At 42.9% G+C, this 16670-nt stretch overlaps 1 protein-coding gene across 1 annotated transcript in view; it reads right to left on the reverse strand.

Moving 5' to 3' along the window:
* The window catches only part of LOC126424733 (pinopsin-like), a 173983-nt gene extending 172773 nt beyond the window's left edge, over positions 1 to 1210 (reverse strand). The window contains exon 1 of the mRNA XM_050087452.1: positions 938 to 1210. Within this exon, the coding sequence (XP_049943409.1) occupies positions 938 to 1210 (273 nt within the window). The remainder of the gene's footprint in view (positions 1 to 937) is intronic.
* Between the last annotated feature and the right edge of the window lie 15460 nt (positions 1211 to 16670).

The raw sequence follows: 16670 nt of genomic DNA on the forward strand, positions 1-16670 counted from the left end.
AGCAGTCAATATAAATACGTAACGGCGACCGCGAAACTTTGCCGCAGTGCGCCTCCTTACAACGGCAGGAGAGTCAAATTCCACGCCAACTTCTGGCCCGCGGACACGTCCACATACGCATATGTCACATCTATTTCACGCCGCCACCCGACCGATTCGCCGTCGCTCTACATTATACGATTACGGACAGGACCTTAAATGTATTCGTGATTTGCGTCGTTAACGTATTAAACAACACGATAACAGATAGCGCTTCATACTTTTAAAGTATTCCAACTCAACTAGTTGCAGGAAAGAAATACCAACAGTTGTTGCCTAACATTTTTACATGTCGCCGCTTCTCGTCCTCACCGCAGCCGTAGCGGTAGTAAGGGGTGTCATACTGCTACTGTACAAAAAAAAAAAAAAAGAGTCACGTATATACCCAATTTGGTAGAGATTAAGTTTTTTAACATGGCTATCAATCAGTGACTGTTGTATAATACAAAATTTTGAAAAACACAGTCCTGAGTCACGAACACAATTAATTTGTGACCTAGGTTTTGGTGTCACAAGGGACACCTTCTTCGGACTAAATTGAAACTAAATGTTACAGCAAACGTACCAAAAACTACGAAAGCTGCGTCATACCTGTTAGCGTGTTGACTGTAGCAGAGGACGCATGGCAGCCCCTAATGGCTTGCACCTCTGTTGCATTTTATTTTAATTCTATCTGACGCTAACAGGTATGACCGCAGCTTTAGTATTTTTTGGTATGTTTTCTGTAACATTTAGTTTCAATTTTGTCCGAAGAAGGTGTCCCTTGTGACACCGAAACCTAGGTCACAAATTAATTGTGTTCGCGACTGAGGACTGTGTTTTTCAAAATTTGGTAGAGATTGCCACAGGCGTTCCTGACTTATGCCCCTGTATCACCCCTTTTCACCCAAACGCTCACCCAGAGCGTTATCTCACTGTTGCAGTAATTTTTTCCAGACAGCGGGCGAGTCGTGTGCTTTAGACCTCCTTCCTTATCTGCTCCCGTCCCTGGGGGTGAGGCGTCACCAGGACACTCACGAATAAGCCAGGCGACCCTGAATAATGGACTCGATAAATCGAAAGAGTTGTCGCCGACACACTGAGCGTTTGCTGGCATTTCACTCGCAGGGGTCGTTATGCAATCTGCGAAGCACAGCCGTAGTGCAGGGACTCCAGCAGGAGAGGCGGACATCGCAGTAAAGAACAACATTTTTTTCATCCCCACCCCTACGGGAGGCAGGTTGTTCTTTTCCTCGAAGTGGTTCCTTCCAGACAGTAAGTGACATGTTACTTACGTCCATATTTATAATGATCTCTAAAGGTATCAACGATAACGGCAATATTTCTAACATTATTAAGCCCAGTTAATTGCGAGAAAAAAGGATTATGTTCAGTCAAGTGGAGACACCAGAAAACTTCCTGAGGTAGATCCCTTTAGAAGGGGTCGAAAAGTCGACTGTCGAAGAAAAAGTTTCAGTACGAAATCGGCATAACGTAATAACCTACAAGATACTTCATGCAAAGAATTCACAATATTGCACAGACAATCCCTACTGTACTCCATTAGGCAGACACACTGACCATATTATATTTTAAAAAAAGAAGAATTCGAAGTACTAACAATGCGTTACAAAGAAAATTTAGTTAATGGAAACGGAGGGTGTTAAGTAAGAAACTACCTTATCGAACCTGAAGCATGTCTAAAGATGGTGGGAAAGATTAGAGATGGGTTGTAGATGCGCGCCATCAAAGAACAGCTTTCGGCAGGCAGGGACAGGGGGTGGGCGGAGACACCTGTGGTGGGGATGGGGGGTTAGGAGGGGGCAGATATAGCCCACATCCGAAAAATATGGAAGACTGCGCCAACCGTTGGTTCCTGTTGTTGCTAAGCTATTCCGTTACTTCCAAAGTACGGGTTTTACGTGACTCTAGGTACAGTACCCTGTCAGTGTTTACGTACTACGTGATTTGATCAAGCAAGTTGTTCTCATTATCGTATGCATTGTCTCTTGGGTCGGTTTCACCATCTTGACAGTGGCATGTAAAGTGCCCTCCGCCACACAAAGTTGGGTGGCTTGCGGAGTATGAATGTAGATGTAGATGCTCCTGTGAGGTGTCTATCACGTTGGCTGTTTATTGTGTCCCAGGTCTCATGTCAAGTCTACTTTGCCGTTCTTTTGTGCACTGAAAGTACAGGGCCGTGTTGCCGATTTCTTTCCATGCTGCTTCGTCTGTAATCACGTTACCTGTGCTCTAGTCGTGTGCCCTGTGTAACAACGGCGCAATGTGTTACGACGTGCTCCGCAGAACCCCGTTCCCCCTACACGTACATTCTTTCCTTTGAGAGAGATGTACGTGGCGTGACTGAATTTTATAAGGGCTGTGTTCAGTCAGGAAGTGGACCATGGCTCTGCTGGCGTCCATACGTCTCGTTCCAAACCGTTCCCTGGTCTTCGGGAATACACTCAGGTGGCAAAAGTCAAGGGTTTCATCCTAATATCGCGTCGGACATCCTTTCACCCAGCGTAGTGCAACAGCTCTAAGTGGCGTGGACTCAACAAGTCGATGCAAGTCCCCTATAGAAGTACTGACCCACGCTACCTCTTTAGACGTCCGCATTACGAAAGTTTTGTCGGTGTTGCATTGTGTGCACAAACTGACCTCTCAATTATGCCCCATAAATGTTCGATGTGATTCATGTCTCGCGGTCTCGGTGGTCAAATCAGAACGTTGTTCAAACCAATCTCAAACAGTTGTAGCCCCCTCATATGGCGACTGCCATCCATAAAAATTCCATCACTGTTTGGGAACATGAAGATTTGACTTGCTAGCTTAGTTAACTAAGGAAGAGGCTCAAGTAGATGTAAGCGCAGTTAATACTCAGTAGGCTTTCACTAGGAAACAAATTGTTTCAAGAAAAGTAGAAAGTAGAAGGAAAGTTCTGTTGTTGGGTATTAGCCATGGTAGAGATGAGGGCCAGATATTACAGGAAAAATTAGAAGACATATACCAGGTCACATGTCTTTTGAAGCCCAGTGCATGTCTTAGTCATGTGACAGAGGATGTAGAATCACTGTGCAAGGGTTTTAGAAAGCGGGATCGTGTTATGATAGTGGTTGGAGCAGGAAACGGTGTTGAAAGGTTTCAACGCTACAGTATTGAGTGTGGCCAGATAAAAATAGCATCTGCAACGAACAATACAAATTTCGGTTTGGTTCCTACTTTGATGCGGTGTAACCGACCCCAATTGAGCAGCTTTGTCAGGAGGGTCAATATGGAGTTACATCAGCTGCACCTTGTCATAATGGGTTTGGTTCATGTTAATACTGTCGGTAGGTGGGACTTTAGAAGGAGTGACCTGCATCTCAGTGTTGAAGGGAAAGGTAAATTCGTCGGGATGAAAACAAAATCTTTAAGGGAGGGCACTGAAATTCACGGGACCACCTCTTTTAGGCTAAGATCAGTGTCCAATGATTCAATATTGAATGAAATTAAGCTTAAAAAGAATCTCAGACAGTCAGGTTCCAGAAATGTTAAAATATCACTAGATTGTCATTAAAAATGCAGTGAAAAATAATGTTACTATAGAGCAAGATTCTCATGAAAGTACAAACAAAAAATATCGTTAGTACATTGCAACAAAATGTCAGTGGTTAAATATGAAAGTAGATAAGCTTGTTTGTTTGGAAGATTTGGAGACTAAGGGTAGAATAGATGTACAATGCCTGTATGAACATAATATAGCCACAGATATGGTAAATGTAAGTGTCTATAAGCTTTCATCTCATGTAAGTGGAGACAATGGAGAGCGGAGGTTGCCACGTGTTTCACATTTATTATAGCGTGAACAATTTAGCAAGTAAAAAAAAGTGTAGAGCAACATATAGAAGCAGGTGCCTGTGAGCTTGTACTAAATAATAATACTTTTATAATTATAGCTACGTATAGGTCCCCACTGGGAAATTTTCAGCTATTTCTGAAAAACTTGGATTCTTTGTTCTGCTTTTTGTCAGACAGAGGGAAGCAAATTGTTCATGTTGTCTTCTTTATTTTTTTTGCCTCTTTTCTATGGAGTTGCAGGTATACAAGTTGTAAAGGTTAATTATGGTCTTTAGCAACTGTAATAAAAGTCTTATTCAGACCAGACGCGTTTCGCTTTATTTTAAAGCGTCTTCAGTCGTCACTGTAACGATATGGTATTTTCTCCTGCAATTTTGTTTGTTTTGATCATTAACGGTTCACGTCCTTTACTTAGTATTATAAAAGTTTTTATGCTTTTCGTTACTTATGGGTTTTGTTGTTTATTCCATTCTTCTTCGTATTCCACTTGTATGTGTTAACTATTTGCTTTTGTACACAGCATTTTTTGTGTTTTGTCTTGCTGTTGCGCAATGAGTTCGTGTTTTCTTAGTGGTGGAGGCGTCTGCTATCTATCTGTTAGTGTTTATATTTTCCAACTAGGAAGTGTGTGTGTGTGTGTGTGTGTGTGTGTGTGTGTGTGTGTGTGTGTGTGTGTGTGTGAGAGAGAGAGAGAGAGACAGAGAGGGAGAGAGAGAGAGGGAGAGAGAGAGAGAGACAGAGACAGAGACAAAATGAGATCTGTTCCCGGTGAAGTACTGCCACCCCCCCCCCCCCCCTTTTCTATAAAGTACTTTTTTACTTTTTAAAAATTACAATTGAGGTTATTGGTAGTATTTTTCTTTGATTGTGTGTGTGTGTGTGTGTGTGTGTGTGTGTGTGTGTGTGTGTGTGTGTGTTTTAATCTGCCAAGAAGTTTCATATCAGCGCACACTCCACTGTAGAGGGAAATTTTCATTCTACTTTCATGTACTTCTCTATTGCGGTAGGCTGATGGTTTTGTTGTTGTTGTTGTGCAGATATTGAATGGCTGATGCCATAATTCCACGCTCTTTGGCGTTCCTTATATCTTATTTCAAAGGTTCTGCAGCGTGTCCTAGGCGTAGAGCATCACAGCTAATACACTGGAGTTGGTAAATGCCAGATATTTGGTAGATTTCCATTTGATCTTGCTTTTTTTAAAGACATTTTTGTATAGATTTCTTGCTTTGATATGCTATTTTTATTCCGTTTTTCTTGAGGATGTTACCAATTCTGGGTGTCAGTTTATTTCTGCATGTGCGTGCCAGCTCGTCTCTTGAATTTTTGTGTTGTTCCCTTGTGTAGTGATAGTGGTGATTGTGTGTGTGCATGTGTGTGTTTTTTGTTGTGAGTGATGTCGGTCTCTGTATTTGTGTGGTGTTTTTCTAGTTTTGTGTTTTTCTGGATTTTTTGTCAGTTTTCTTTCTAGGAATTCTTGGTACCCATCATGTTTTGCAATCTGAATAATTATGTTCGATTCGTTATTATAGTGTTCTTTGTCAAGCGGTACTGTGCTTAATCTGTGGAGCTTATATCTGAGGGTAGTGGGTCGTTGGATGATTGATGTAATATTGTGTCCATTGTGGCATTTTTTCTGTAAATACTAAATGAGTATTTGCTATTTTTCTTTGTGATGGGCATATCTAGGAAATTTATTTGGCCTGTTTGTTCTGCCTCTAAGGTGAACTTTATATTTTTGTGTAATGTGTTTATTTCTGCAAGTAATCTTTATATTTTACTTTTTGATTCAACTATCAACCAGAGGTTGTCATCCATGTATCTCCAGCAGTACAGTATATTGTACTGGTAAAATTGTATAAAAAATTCTTTCTTCTATTTTTTTCATGAAGATATTTGCTAATTTCTCTGAAATTGGGGATCCCATTGTCAGTCCTTATTCTTGTAGGTAGAACTGTTTGTCGAATTCAGAGTAACAGTCCCTGTCACAGAAACAATCAAGATAGTAAAACAGGAGCTAAATACAATCAATTACCACATAACGCATAACAGAGATAAGCACACTCGTGCACCTCATTACTAGCCAAAATTACATCGAATTCAACAAAGAATTCTATCTGGTCTCGATAAGACATTTATTACAGTTGCCAAAGACTGCATTTAATCTATACAAACAAATTATTGTGGGGATTTCCATGTAGATTTTCGGAAAGAGTCTGAGTGACCTTGAAGTATTACTTGCTTCTTTCAGTTTGACATCAGTTACTGATTTTCCTGTTTGGTTAGTACAGGGAGCTGCACACTGATAGAAATGTTTTTAAAGATCAAAATAAATTTAATCAAATAAAAACTTTTCCTGTTAAGAATGCTCTATCTGATCATGATGCGCAGCTAATTACAGTATATGCAGTAATACAAAACAGTCCTCCAAAATAGTGTAGTCAATTAGCATTTAACAATTGTAGATTTTTAGTGAAAGCTTGCAACAATTAGACTGAGATGAGGTGTATGGGGAATGTGATGCTAAATTTAAATTTAAATTTCACGATACCTTTGTGAGTATACTTGAAAACAGTGTCCCTAAAAAAATAATGAAATATAATAGTAAGAAACCATCTAAAAAGCCATGGCTTACTAAAGCGATAAAAATATCTTCTAAATAGAATAGGGAAATGAGTCTTATAGCTAGAAGGAGTAATGATCCATAAACAGTGAAACATTATAAAAACTACTGCACTGTATTAAGGAAAGTTATTAAAAAGTCCAGAGGTATGTGCATTATGTGTGAGATTAGCACCTCAATCTGGAATATTGTTAAAAGAGAAACACGGCAACCGAGAGCACAGGGAGAGTGTACTTGAATCACACTCAACAAAAAGTCAGACATAGAAAATATTTTTAATAATCATTTTTAACTATTGTAGAGAAAGTAGTATCCAGCTGTGCATTAGAAAATGCAAGGCCGTATATGGAAAATGCAACACCAATACAATTTTATAAAACTGAAATTCAACTCGACCACCCTACTGTAATTAGCAAAATAATAAATTCACTCGAAAGTAAAAGCTTGTATGGAATTGATGGAATTTCCAACAGAGTACTAAAAGCTTGTTTCCAACAGATAAATAGTATTCTTAGCTACATATGTAGTAGCACACTGGAAAAGGGCATTTTTTGAGTAGACTGAAATATACAATTGTTAAACCACTGAACAGAAAGGGCGTAGGTCTGACGCTAACATTACTGTTCAATCTCACTTTTGGCATCTTTACCAAAATTCTCGAAAAAGTAATGTATTCAAGAGTACCTTCACGCATTTATGAAAATGAAGTGCTAAGAAAATGTCAGTTTGGTTTTGAGAAAAGCTTTTCAATAGAAAGTATTGTGGTATGAGTGGGACAGTGCAGAAATTATTTAATTCACATTTAACTAGCATGCAGATGGTTGAAATTAACAGTACAGATAGCCTGCAAAAAGTCTTTGGTCACCTATTTTTCTTAAAATATATTAATGACTTGCAACTCTATATTCATGAAGGCGCAAAAAGCTAGTTCTTTCTGTTGATGATACAAGTATAGTAATCAAGCCCAAAAAATAAAAATTAGGTCAGGAAATTGTGAATAATGTATTTCAGAAAATTACTAAGTGGTTCTCTGCAAATTGACTCTCGCTAAATTTGTAGAAAAAGCGATATATGCTGTTCTGAACACAAAATGGCGTAATAGTATTGATAAATATAAATTTAGAACAAGCGTCTGGTGCTAAGGCAGAATATTCCAAATTTCTGGGTGTGTGGATTGACGAGAAATTGAATTGGAAGGAAAAAATTGATGATCTCATGAAACATTTGAGTTTAGATACTTCTACTAAGAGGGTTATTGCAAATTTTGGTGATGAACATATCAGTAAATTAGCCTACTATGCCTATTTTCATTTACTGATTTCATGTGCCATCATATTTTGGAGAAATTCATCATTAAGAGAAAACGTATCCATTGCACAAAAGCATATAATCAGAATAACAGCTGGAGCTCACCAAAGATCACCTTGCAGACGTTTATTCAAGCAACTAGGGATATTCACAGCACATTCACAACGAATATATTGACTTATGACATTTGTTATTAATAACCCATCCCAGTTCAATAGGAAGGTGCATAGCTACAACACTGGAAGATGGGATGATGATCAATATTGCCGGACGCTGTGGCGGAGCGGCTCTAGGCGCTACAGTCCGGAACCGCGCGACTGCTACGGTCGCAGGTTTGAATCCTGCCTCAGGCGTGGATGTGTGTGATGTCCTTAGGTTAGTTAGGTTTAATTAGTTCTAACTTCTAGGCGACTGATGATCTCAGATGTTAAGTCCCATAGTGCTCAGAGCCATTTGAACCATTTTTGAACCATGATCAATATTCTGAGTTAAATTTGGCTTTGTCACAGAAAAGGATGAATTATGCTGCCACAGAAGTCTTTGTGTATATATATAATGTTCAGAAAAACGGAACACCTTGAGCGACGAGAGATAGCAGAGATAGGGCGCTCATATTCAGAGGAGACGCGTATCATATTTCCCACAGAAACGGTTACAATTACAGTCACCTCAGTGTAGCATGTGTCTTGATGCCTAGTACGCACAAGGTCCGCCACGAGTCATGATAACTTGTTCTATGCGTCATGGCACCAACGTGAATGGCGTGCTGTGGTATAGCCACTCATGCTGCATTCACCTGGTTCCATAATTCACCTATGTTAGTTTGCATTGGGTCACAGCACTGCATCAAGTCATTTCACTATATCCCACACATTTTCGATTGGCGACATGTCTGGTGATATGGCGGGCCAGGGCTAAAGTCTAACATTATGTAACACCAAGAAGGCACGCGTTCGTACAGCAGCAAGTGGTTGTGCATTATCTTGCTGAAAAATGGGGCCTGGGCTGTGGGTAGCAGGATGTCATTCACGTAGATCACAATGGTCACAGTGCCCTGGACAGGCACCAACTGCGATTTGTGGCTGAACACAATAGCACCCCACACCATAAGGTCTTGAGTTGGTACGTATGTCTTGTGCGAATGCGGTCACTGTGATTCTTCTGCCCCTCTCTGCAGTGAGCCAAAATGCGGCTAACATTTTCAAACTAATGGAAACTAAAATCATCCGAAAACGCTCCCTGGTGCCGTTCCTGTCCCCGCTGTCTAATGTGTTTCTGCACATTCGTCAGACGTAGGTGGAGAAATGGACGGCGTGCAAGTAACTCATGTTGTAATAAACGGCGACAAGACTCACTGACTTCGGATAAGGTGTCGACCTTCTGGGGGTGGGGAGGGGGGGAGTGTAGTCTGGTTGGTGCGAGAGCTGTCCTACAAGAGTAGCAATCTCCTGGATGGATGCATCACATTCTCTCATGACAATAACTGACTGATTTGACGGTACAGTTCGTGCATACGTCTGTGAAGAATCTTGCACGTCTGCTCAGCTCACACTGATCCATTACCTTCGGTTTATAGCGACAAGGAGAGAAGCGTACTATCTCTAGTCGTTCAAGGTGCAAGGTGTTCTGTTTTTTGTTGAACATTAGTGTAGATCGTGTAACTAAACCTTAGGTTAAACTGACACATTCCACATCGTTACGAAATTCGTGCTCATAACCTATGGAACAACTATTAATGTAATGAAATCCATGAATGACTGAAAATGATCTACAAGTAGCCGAACATAGCAGTTGCCAGTCAATATGAGGTTCAATTGGACCAGAGGACCCAGTCTATTTCATGTTAACAGAACCTACACGATTTTGCAGCCAACATCAGCTCGCACAGTGCCTTGATGACAACGTGGGTCCTTGGCTTCGTGGGATCTGCGCAACACTCGGACCCTATCATCTACCCTTGCCAACTGAAACAGGAACTCAACTGACTGGGCCACGGTTTTCCAAGCGTCTGGGGTCCAACCGCTATGGTCACGAGCCCAGGAGAGGCGCTGCCGGCGACGTCGTGCTGTTAGCAGAGGCACTCGCGTCTTAAGTCTGCTGCCGTGGCCCATTAACGGCAAATTTCACGGCACTTTCATAGCATTCTTCGTATGTGCCACATAGATCACAGCGGTTATTTCACCCAGTTTTGCCTGTCTGTTAGCACTGACAACTCTACGCAAACGCCGCTGCTCTCAGTGTGTGATGTGCGTACTGTAAGACCTTCGGTGCACACACCATCAGACTATTTGACTTGTCGCTCTAACGAAGTAGGCGAGTGTCAGCAATATGTCTCGTGGTCTTATCGTGACTTGTTTATCTTCTGCCGTTAGGTCAGAAGACAGAAATGCCACTTGCACGCTTAGAGTAGCAGATTGACGGTGACCAACTTCAAACAGAACTTGATTAATTTTCACACACATTTATTAAAATAATAAGCATAAAAAGTAATTAACTTGGTTCTGGATGTTATTTACAATTGACAATCTGAAGTTCCTTTGGTATTGGTACGTTAATCTTATTCTCACATATATCTCTGATACTTGACAAAAGTGTCTATACATTTATCTTCATGGCTATGTACAGGAATATGGTAATCTTATTAGGCGCAGACTGAAACTTGACTATAGACTGGTACAGACTAATGCGGACTGGTACACAGTGGTGCAGACAAATGCAGACTGACTAATCGGAGGTCTGTACATTCGTTATAATACCTTGCACGTTCATGTATCACTGCGCGAGTGTGATCCACGAGGAGAAAAGCTTCTACGTTAGCAGAAATCTCATTGGCTGTGTTACATATTAATACGCGGATAGGCGGAAGGAGAATTTGGTCCGTCTCTAGGGCAGCGCCATCTCATAGTGCGGAGACGGACGAGCGCTGCGCCTGCGCTGTTGTGCTTAGCGGGGCGCGCTCTTGTGGGAAAGTTGTGCACGCGCTGACTACGCGGAACTACGTACACAACATATATATAACAAAATGAAGAACTAATAAATAAATGTACCCAGAACGGTGGGTGGACTCCGTGGTGCAAGTTGCGCTGACCCTCGACGCTGGAATAACTGCTAATCAGACAAGGAGGGAACAGTTGTTAAATAGGTTGGGTCACGCTCAGTCATAAAAGACCTCTATGATTAGGTAAGCACAAGAAGTAGATTAAAAAGTTCGTTATAGTTAAATTATATCGTGACATCATAATAAATGATTATTCGTCATAAAATATAAACTATAAAGGTTACTTAGTTTAAGATCAGCTAAAACTATGCTGCCCTCTAACGTCTATTCTGTGAAGATGCAGCAAAGGTTGTTAAATCAACAGGGAGGCGCTACTCGCAACGATACATCGAGGGCTGCCGTGGAAACGGCGTCCTATTCCGATGTGGCAGTCTACAGTGCTGTCAGGGATTACAACGGCCTCTGTCGATATAACATTTTGGAGATAACTGGAAAGTGAGAAGGTCTAACGAACGCCCGACGAACAACGCGAGGCATCGCCTACGCCCGCAGAGAACGGGGCGCGAAAACAACGATCACCGAAGCGTCAGAAAGCGCCACCACAGTTCGGGCGACACGTCCTCCCCTAGCCTGGCGGAGACGTGCCTGCAGAGGACGTCTGAACGATTCCTTCAGATGGTGACTGGATGCCCTGCCTTACAGATGGTCCCTCTTCATTGACACCAATTGACCAAGTAATGCCGATGGAAGAGTCAGTGATAGCGTCCCGGTAATCGCATCGAAATCTAGCAGAGGGCATTTCTGAGATTGATAACCTGCGTGACTGGACAGAACAAGCCGAAGAGGTAGTGGAGTAGGCACCCCCACTAGATGACGGCTCACTTACAGGACACAAACCACAGAACGAGGGCAGTGGAGGAATTATTAACTTTCGGTGATCACATGGGGAAGACCGGAGATCTGCTGGTAAGACCGTGTTAGCCCATTTATTGAAAGTAATAAACTGGATATCTTGAGCGTACAAAACGGCAGGTTCGTCCAGTGTTAATCAGACGTTCCCCACTGATCCCGTGCAACACAGCGTAGTAAGCAGACACTGTCAATAATAATCAGTTAAATAATACGCGAATACACTTACTTTAGTTTAGTTCATGTTTTAAATTCCTTCTCATACAGAATCTCGTCAAGATGGCGACTAGCTCAACAATACATACAAATACATCTTCGTTCTTTCACGGCTAATCGGCAAGATCTGAATCATTCTTTTCATAAGAGAAAACATAGATAGCAGAGAAGCTATTCCATGGAGTAAATACACGCTCCAAGGAATAATAGGGCTTGAAACTACTTTGCATTGATTATCATCGTATATTAAAGTTTAGGAATCGGTAAGATAAGAAGAGATATTTCGAGATATGTACTGAGTTACATAATTTATAACATTTCTGAAAATATCGTGGAGAGCCGGCCGCGGTGGTCTAGCGGTTCTAGGCGCGCAGTCCGGAACCGCGCGACTGCTACGGTCGTAGGTTCGAATCCTGCCTCGGGCATGGATGTGTGTGATGTCATTAGGTTAGTTAGGTTTAAGTAGTTCTAAGTTCCAGGGGACTGATGACCGCAGCAGTTAAGTCCCATAGTGCTCAGAGCCATTTGAACCATTTTTATCGCGGAGAGACCGCTGCAAGAGACATTACAAGCACCTCACTGAGTTTGAACGAGGTCGTGTAATCGGGCTACGAGAAGCTGGTTGTTGCTTCTGCGATACTTCAGAAACACTTGGCGGAAATTTAGCCACTGCGCATGAGTTCTGGCAGCGGTGGCCACGAGAATGTACGGTCCCAAGATTAGCGGTCTACTGGCCGCCAGGTGGCACTACTGAGAGGGAAGACCACCGTATTCGGTGTACGGCCCTGACACGTCGTACTGCCACTGTAGCAACAATCCGAGCAGAAGTTGGCACCACAGTGACATGACGAACTGTTACAAATCGGTTACTTCGAGGAGAGCTCCGAGCCACACGCCCTGTAGCGTGCACTCCACTGACCCCAAACCACCGCCATTTGCGACTGCAGTGGTATCAAGCGAGGGCAGGGAGAACGTCTGTCGTGTTTTCTGATGAAAGCTGGTTCTGCCCCGGTACCAGTGTATTGTGTGCTAGTCACACTGGACCTGAACCTGGAATTATTGTCTCGGATGCGACTGCGTACGACAGCAGGAGCTCTCTTTTCGTTGTCCCACACACCCTGACTGCAGATCTGAACTTCACTCTTGTGATTTGACCTGTTCTGCTGCCATTTATGAACAGCATTTGAGGAGGTGTTTTCCAATATGATAACGCTCGGTCACAAACCGCACTTGTAATCCAACGTGCTGTACAGACAGCTGACATGTTGACTTGGCCTGCTCGGTCATGCGATATTCTCTATGTTTGGGTTCATTAAAACAGCAAATAGTTAATACTTTCAGCCAGAAGGCAAATACTTGTTTATATATTATGTTACTGTATAATAAGGTGTCGCATAGCGATGGTGGAATTTCCTAAATAATGTAATTCGTCGTCTTTGGGCTGCAACATAAACAGAAGAATACGGATAGATATGCGGTCCTTCACCATCTTGTTCGCTGGACAACAAACGAAGCATTGAGCGCTAAACATTTGTGCTGTTTTTCTTAAGTAAGACGGACGCAGATTTGTGGCAGTCTGATTTAATTTTTACTAAATGTATAAAAACGTGTTATGTCTAAGTTTGAGTGAAGTGTGAAAAGAAGAACTGTTATACCTTATCGTGACGACGCACGAGCGACTCAAGAGGACAATGGCTATCTATATAAAAGAGCGCTCAATGGACAGGAAACGGACATAAAAATCTACCGTCACTGTAGTACTAAGCATAAGGTACGATATATGTTTTAGTTATAATAAATATTTGTTCTGAATATACTGAATCATTTAGCAGTGCTCACTCCTGTCATCTCCTCAGTATTATTTTCATTTTAACTATGCATTTTGCTAAGATTACAGATGCCAAGATCAGCAGGCCAATGTGCGTGTTACATTGACAAAAAGGAAACTGTTTTATCGTCTTCTTGCATCAGCTTTAATATTGAATTTCCCTTTTGTGTGATGTTACTGTTGTTTTTGTGCGCCCTAAAGAACTTTCTGGTTCCTTAGGAAATTGTCTTGTCATAACAATAACTTCACGACCGGGTATGATAGTATCTACGGTCATGAAGTAATTAGAAAGACGATAATGCAATTCCTGAATAAATAGCACGCTAGCGGTGACTGCTTCAGGCCACGCGAAACTGCAAGCAAAGACTATTCACATTTCATAATGCAATATTTTATGACAATGGTCAATCCATGATTCTTACGCCAGTTGTGATTGATAAAACATTAAGCGAAATCTCAAATTCCAAGTTATCCATTGAATAACAACATTACTTTTATTTTTTTACATCACAGTCACCAGATGCGTCTCTAGTCGAGCACACGTGGTACATCATCGGACGACAACTCTAGCGTCAACCACAAACGGCGTTAACTGTTCCTGTATTCCCCAATCAAGTGCAACAGGCGTGGAACTCCGTCCTACAAATTGACATCGGGCAGTTGTACAACACAATGCATGACCGTTTTCATGCTTGCATTCAACATTCTGCCGGTTACACCTTTCGATAATATACGAGCATTTGACATTTGCTATGGCTTATCTCGCGCTTATATTAACCTGCGATCTTGCAGCGTTGATCACTTAAATACATTACCTAGACATACGCATTTCCGAAATTTCATTACGATAACGCGTTTGAAGTACAGTTCGCCACGCCAACTGTACCAATTCCAAAGGGAGGCGTTAGCCTGAGAGCGTGAAACGTAAGTCGAAGTCTAATCCAAAAACTGGCACTCAGACATAAAATGCGAATTGCCACGACACCAACTAAACTAACGTTTTATATTCTTACATGAGCTATTTCTATTGTGAGTTCAGTTATATAAACAGTGAGGCAAGCAAACCGAAATCACTTACAAGCAGAAACATTTACAATAAGCTGACAGCAAAAACCTACTGTAGCCGAATCGAGAAAAATATCCTCAATCCAAACTGTCTTAATCTGGACAAGTGCACAAAACATTCACCTCACGTCGGTCTTGAAAGCTAAATGCTACATCATCGTCGTTGCAAATTGCTGTCAATGCGAAACCATACAGAGTACACCTTAGTCACACCGACGGCTACACTGTGTGTAGGACTTTCGATACATCGATGAACAGACATACTTCTGATCACGTAAGAGATATCTGGAACTTCCTCCGTCAGAAACCGGATGTAATAGATAGGACAGCGACCACAAAAGTAAATATAAGTGAACGGATACGAGCGGAAAGACTCGGATACCGAAGAACGACGAACGATGCAACAATGTAGATGCTGGTACATACAACAACATATAAAGGGTGAAGAAAAGGTGCCGCACTTCGAGGTCGGCATGCTATTCCTGATCCAGACACAAAAGAAGTTCATCGAGCAAAATCAGATTGGGTACATTTTGAACACACACATGCGGAAACGAGGAGCAGGCGACACTGTCACTTCATGCAGCGCATCGGAACGTACAGAGGAACGTGAAGAGGAACCTGCAGAGGAACGTGCAGAGGAACGTGCAGAGGAACATGCAGAGGAACGTGCAGAGGAATGTACAAGGGAACGTGCAGAGGAACCTGCAGATTAACCTGCAGAGGAATGTGCAGAGGAACGTGCAGAGGAATGTGCAGAGGAATGTGCAGAGGAACGTACAGAGGAACATGCAGAGGAACCTGCAGAGGAACCTGCAGAGGAACGTGCAGAGGAACGTACAGAGGAACGTGCAGAGGAACGTGCAGAGGAACGTGCAGAGGAACGTGCAGAGGAACGTACAGAGGAACATGCAGAGGAACCTGCAGCGGAACCTGCAGAGGAACGTGCAGAGGAACGTGCAGAGGAACGTGCAGAGGAACCTGAAGAGGAACCTGCAGAGGAACGTGCAGAGGAACCTGCAGATTAACCTGCAGAGGAATGTGCAGAGGAACGTGCAGAGGAATGTGCAGAGGAATGTGCAGAGGAACGTACAGAGGAACATGCAGAGGAACCTGCAGAGGAACCTGCAGAGGAACGTGCAGAGGAACGTACAGAGGAACGTGCAGAGGAACGTGCAGAGGAACGTGCAGAGGAACGTGCAGAGGAACGTACAGAGGAACATGCAGAGGAACCTGCAGCGGAACCTGCAGAGGAACGTGCAGAGGAACGTGCAGAGGAACGTGCAGAGGAACCTGAAGAGGAACGTGCAGAGGAACGTGCAGAGGAACCTGCGGAGGAACGTGCAAAGGAACGTGCAGAGGAACGTGCAGAGGAACGTGCAGAAGAACATGCAGAGGAACGTGCAGAGGAACCTGCAGAGGAACCTGCAGAGGAACCTGCAGAGGAACGTGCAGGGGAACGTGCAGACGAATGTGCAGAGGAACCTGCAGAGGAACGTGCAGGGGAACGTGCAGAGGAACGTACAGAGGAACGTACAGAGGAACCTGCAGAGGAACGTGCCGAGGAACGTGCAGAGGAACGTGCAGAGGACAGTGCAGAGGAACATGCAGGGGATCGTGCAGAGGAACCTACAGAGGAACGTGCAGAGGAACGTGCAGAGGAACGTGCAGAGGAACCTGCAGAGGAACCTGCAGAGGAACCTGCAAAAGAACGTGCAGAGGAATGTGCAGAGGAACGTGCAGAGGAAAGTGCAGAGGAACGTACAGAGGAACGTACAGAGGAACCTGCAGAGGAACGTGCAGAGGAATGTGCAGAGGAATGTCCAGAGAAACGTGCAGAGGAAGCTGCAGAGGAACCTGCAGAGGAA

Source organism: Schistocerca serialis, chromosome 10, assembly GCF_023864345.2.
Source record: "Schistocerca serialis cubense isolate TAMUIC-IGC-003099 chromosome 10, iqSchSeri2.2, whole genome shotgun sequence".
Classification (NCBI taxonomy): Eukaryota; Metazoa; Arthropoda; class Insecta; order Orthoptera; family Acrididae; genus Schistocerca; species Schistocerca serialis.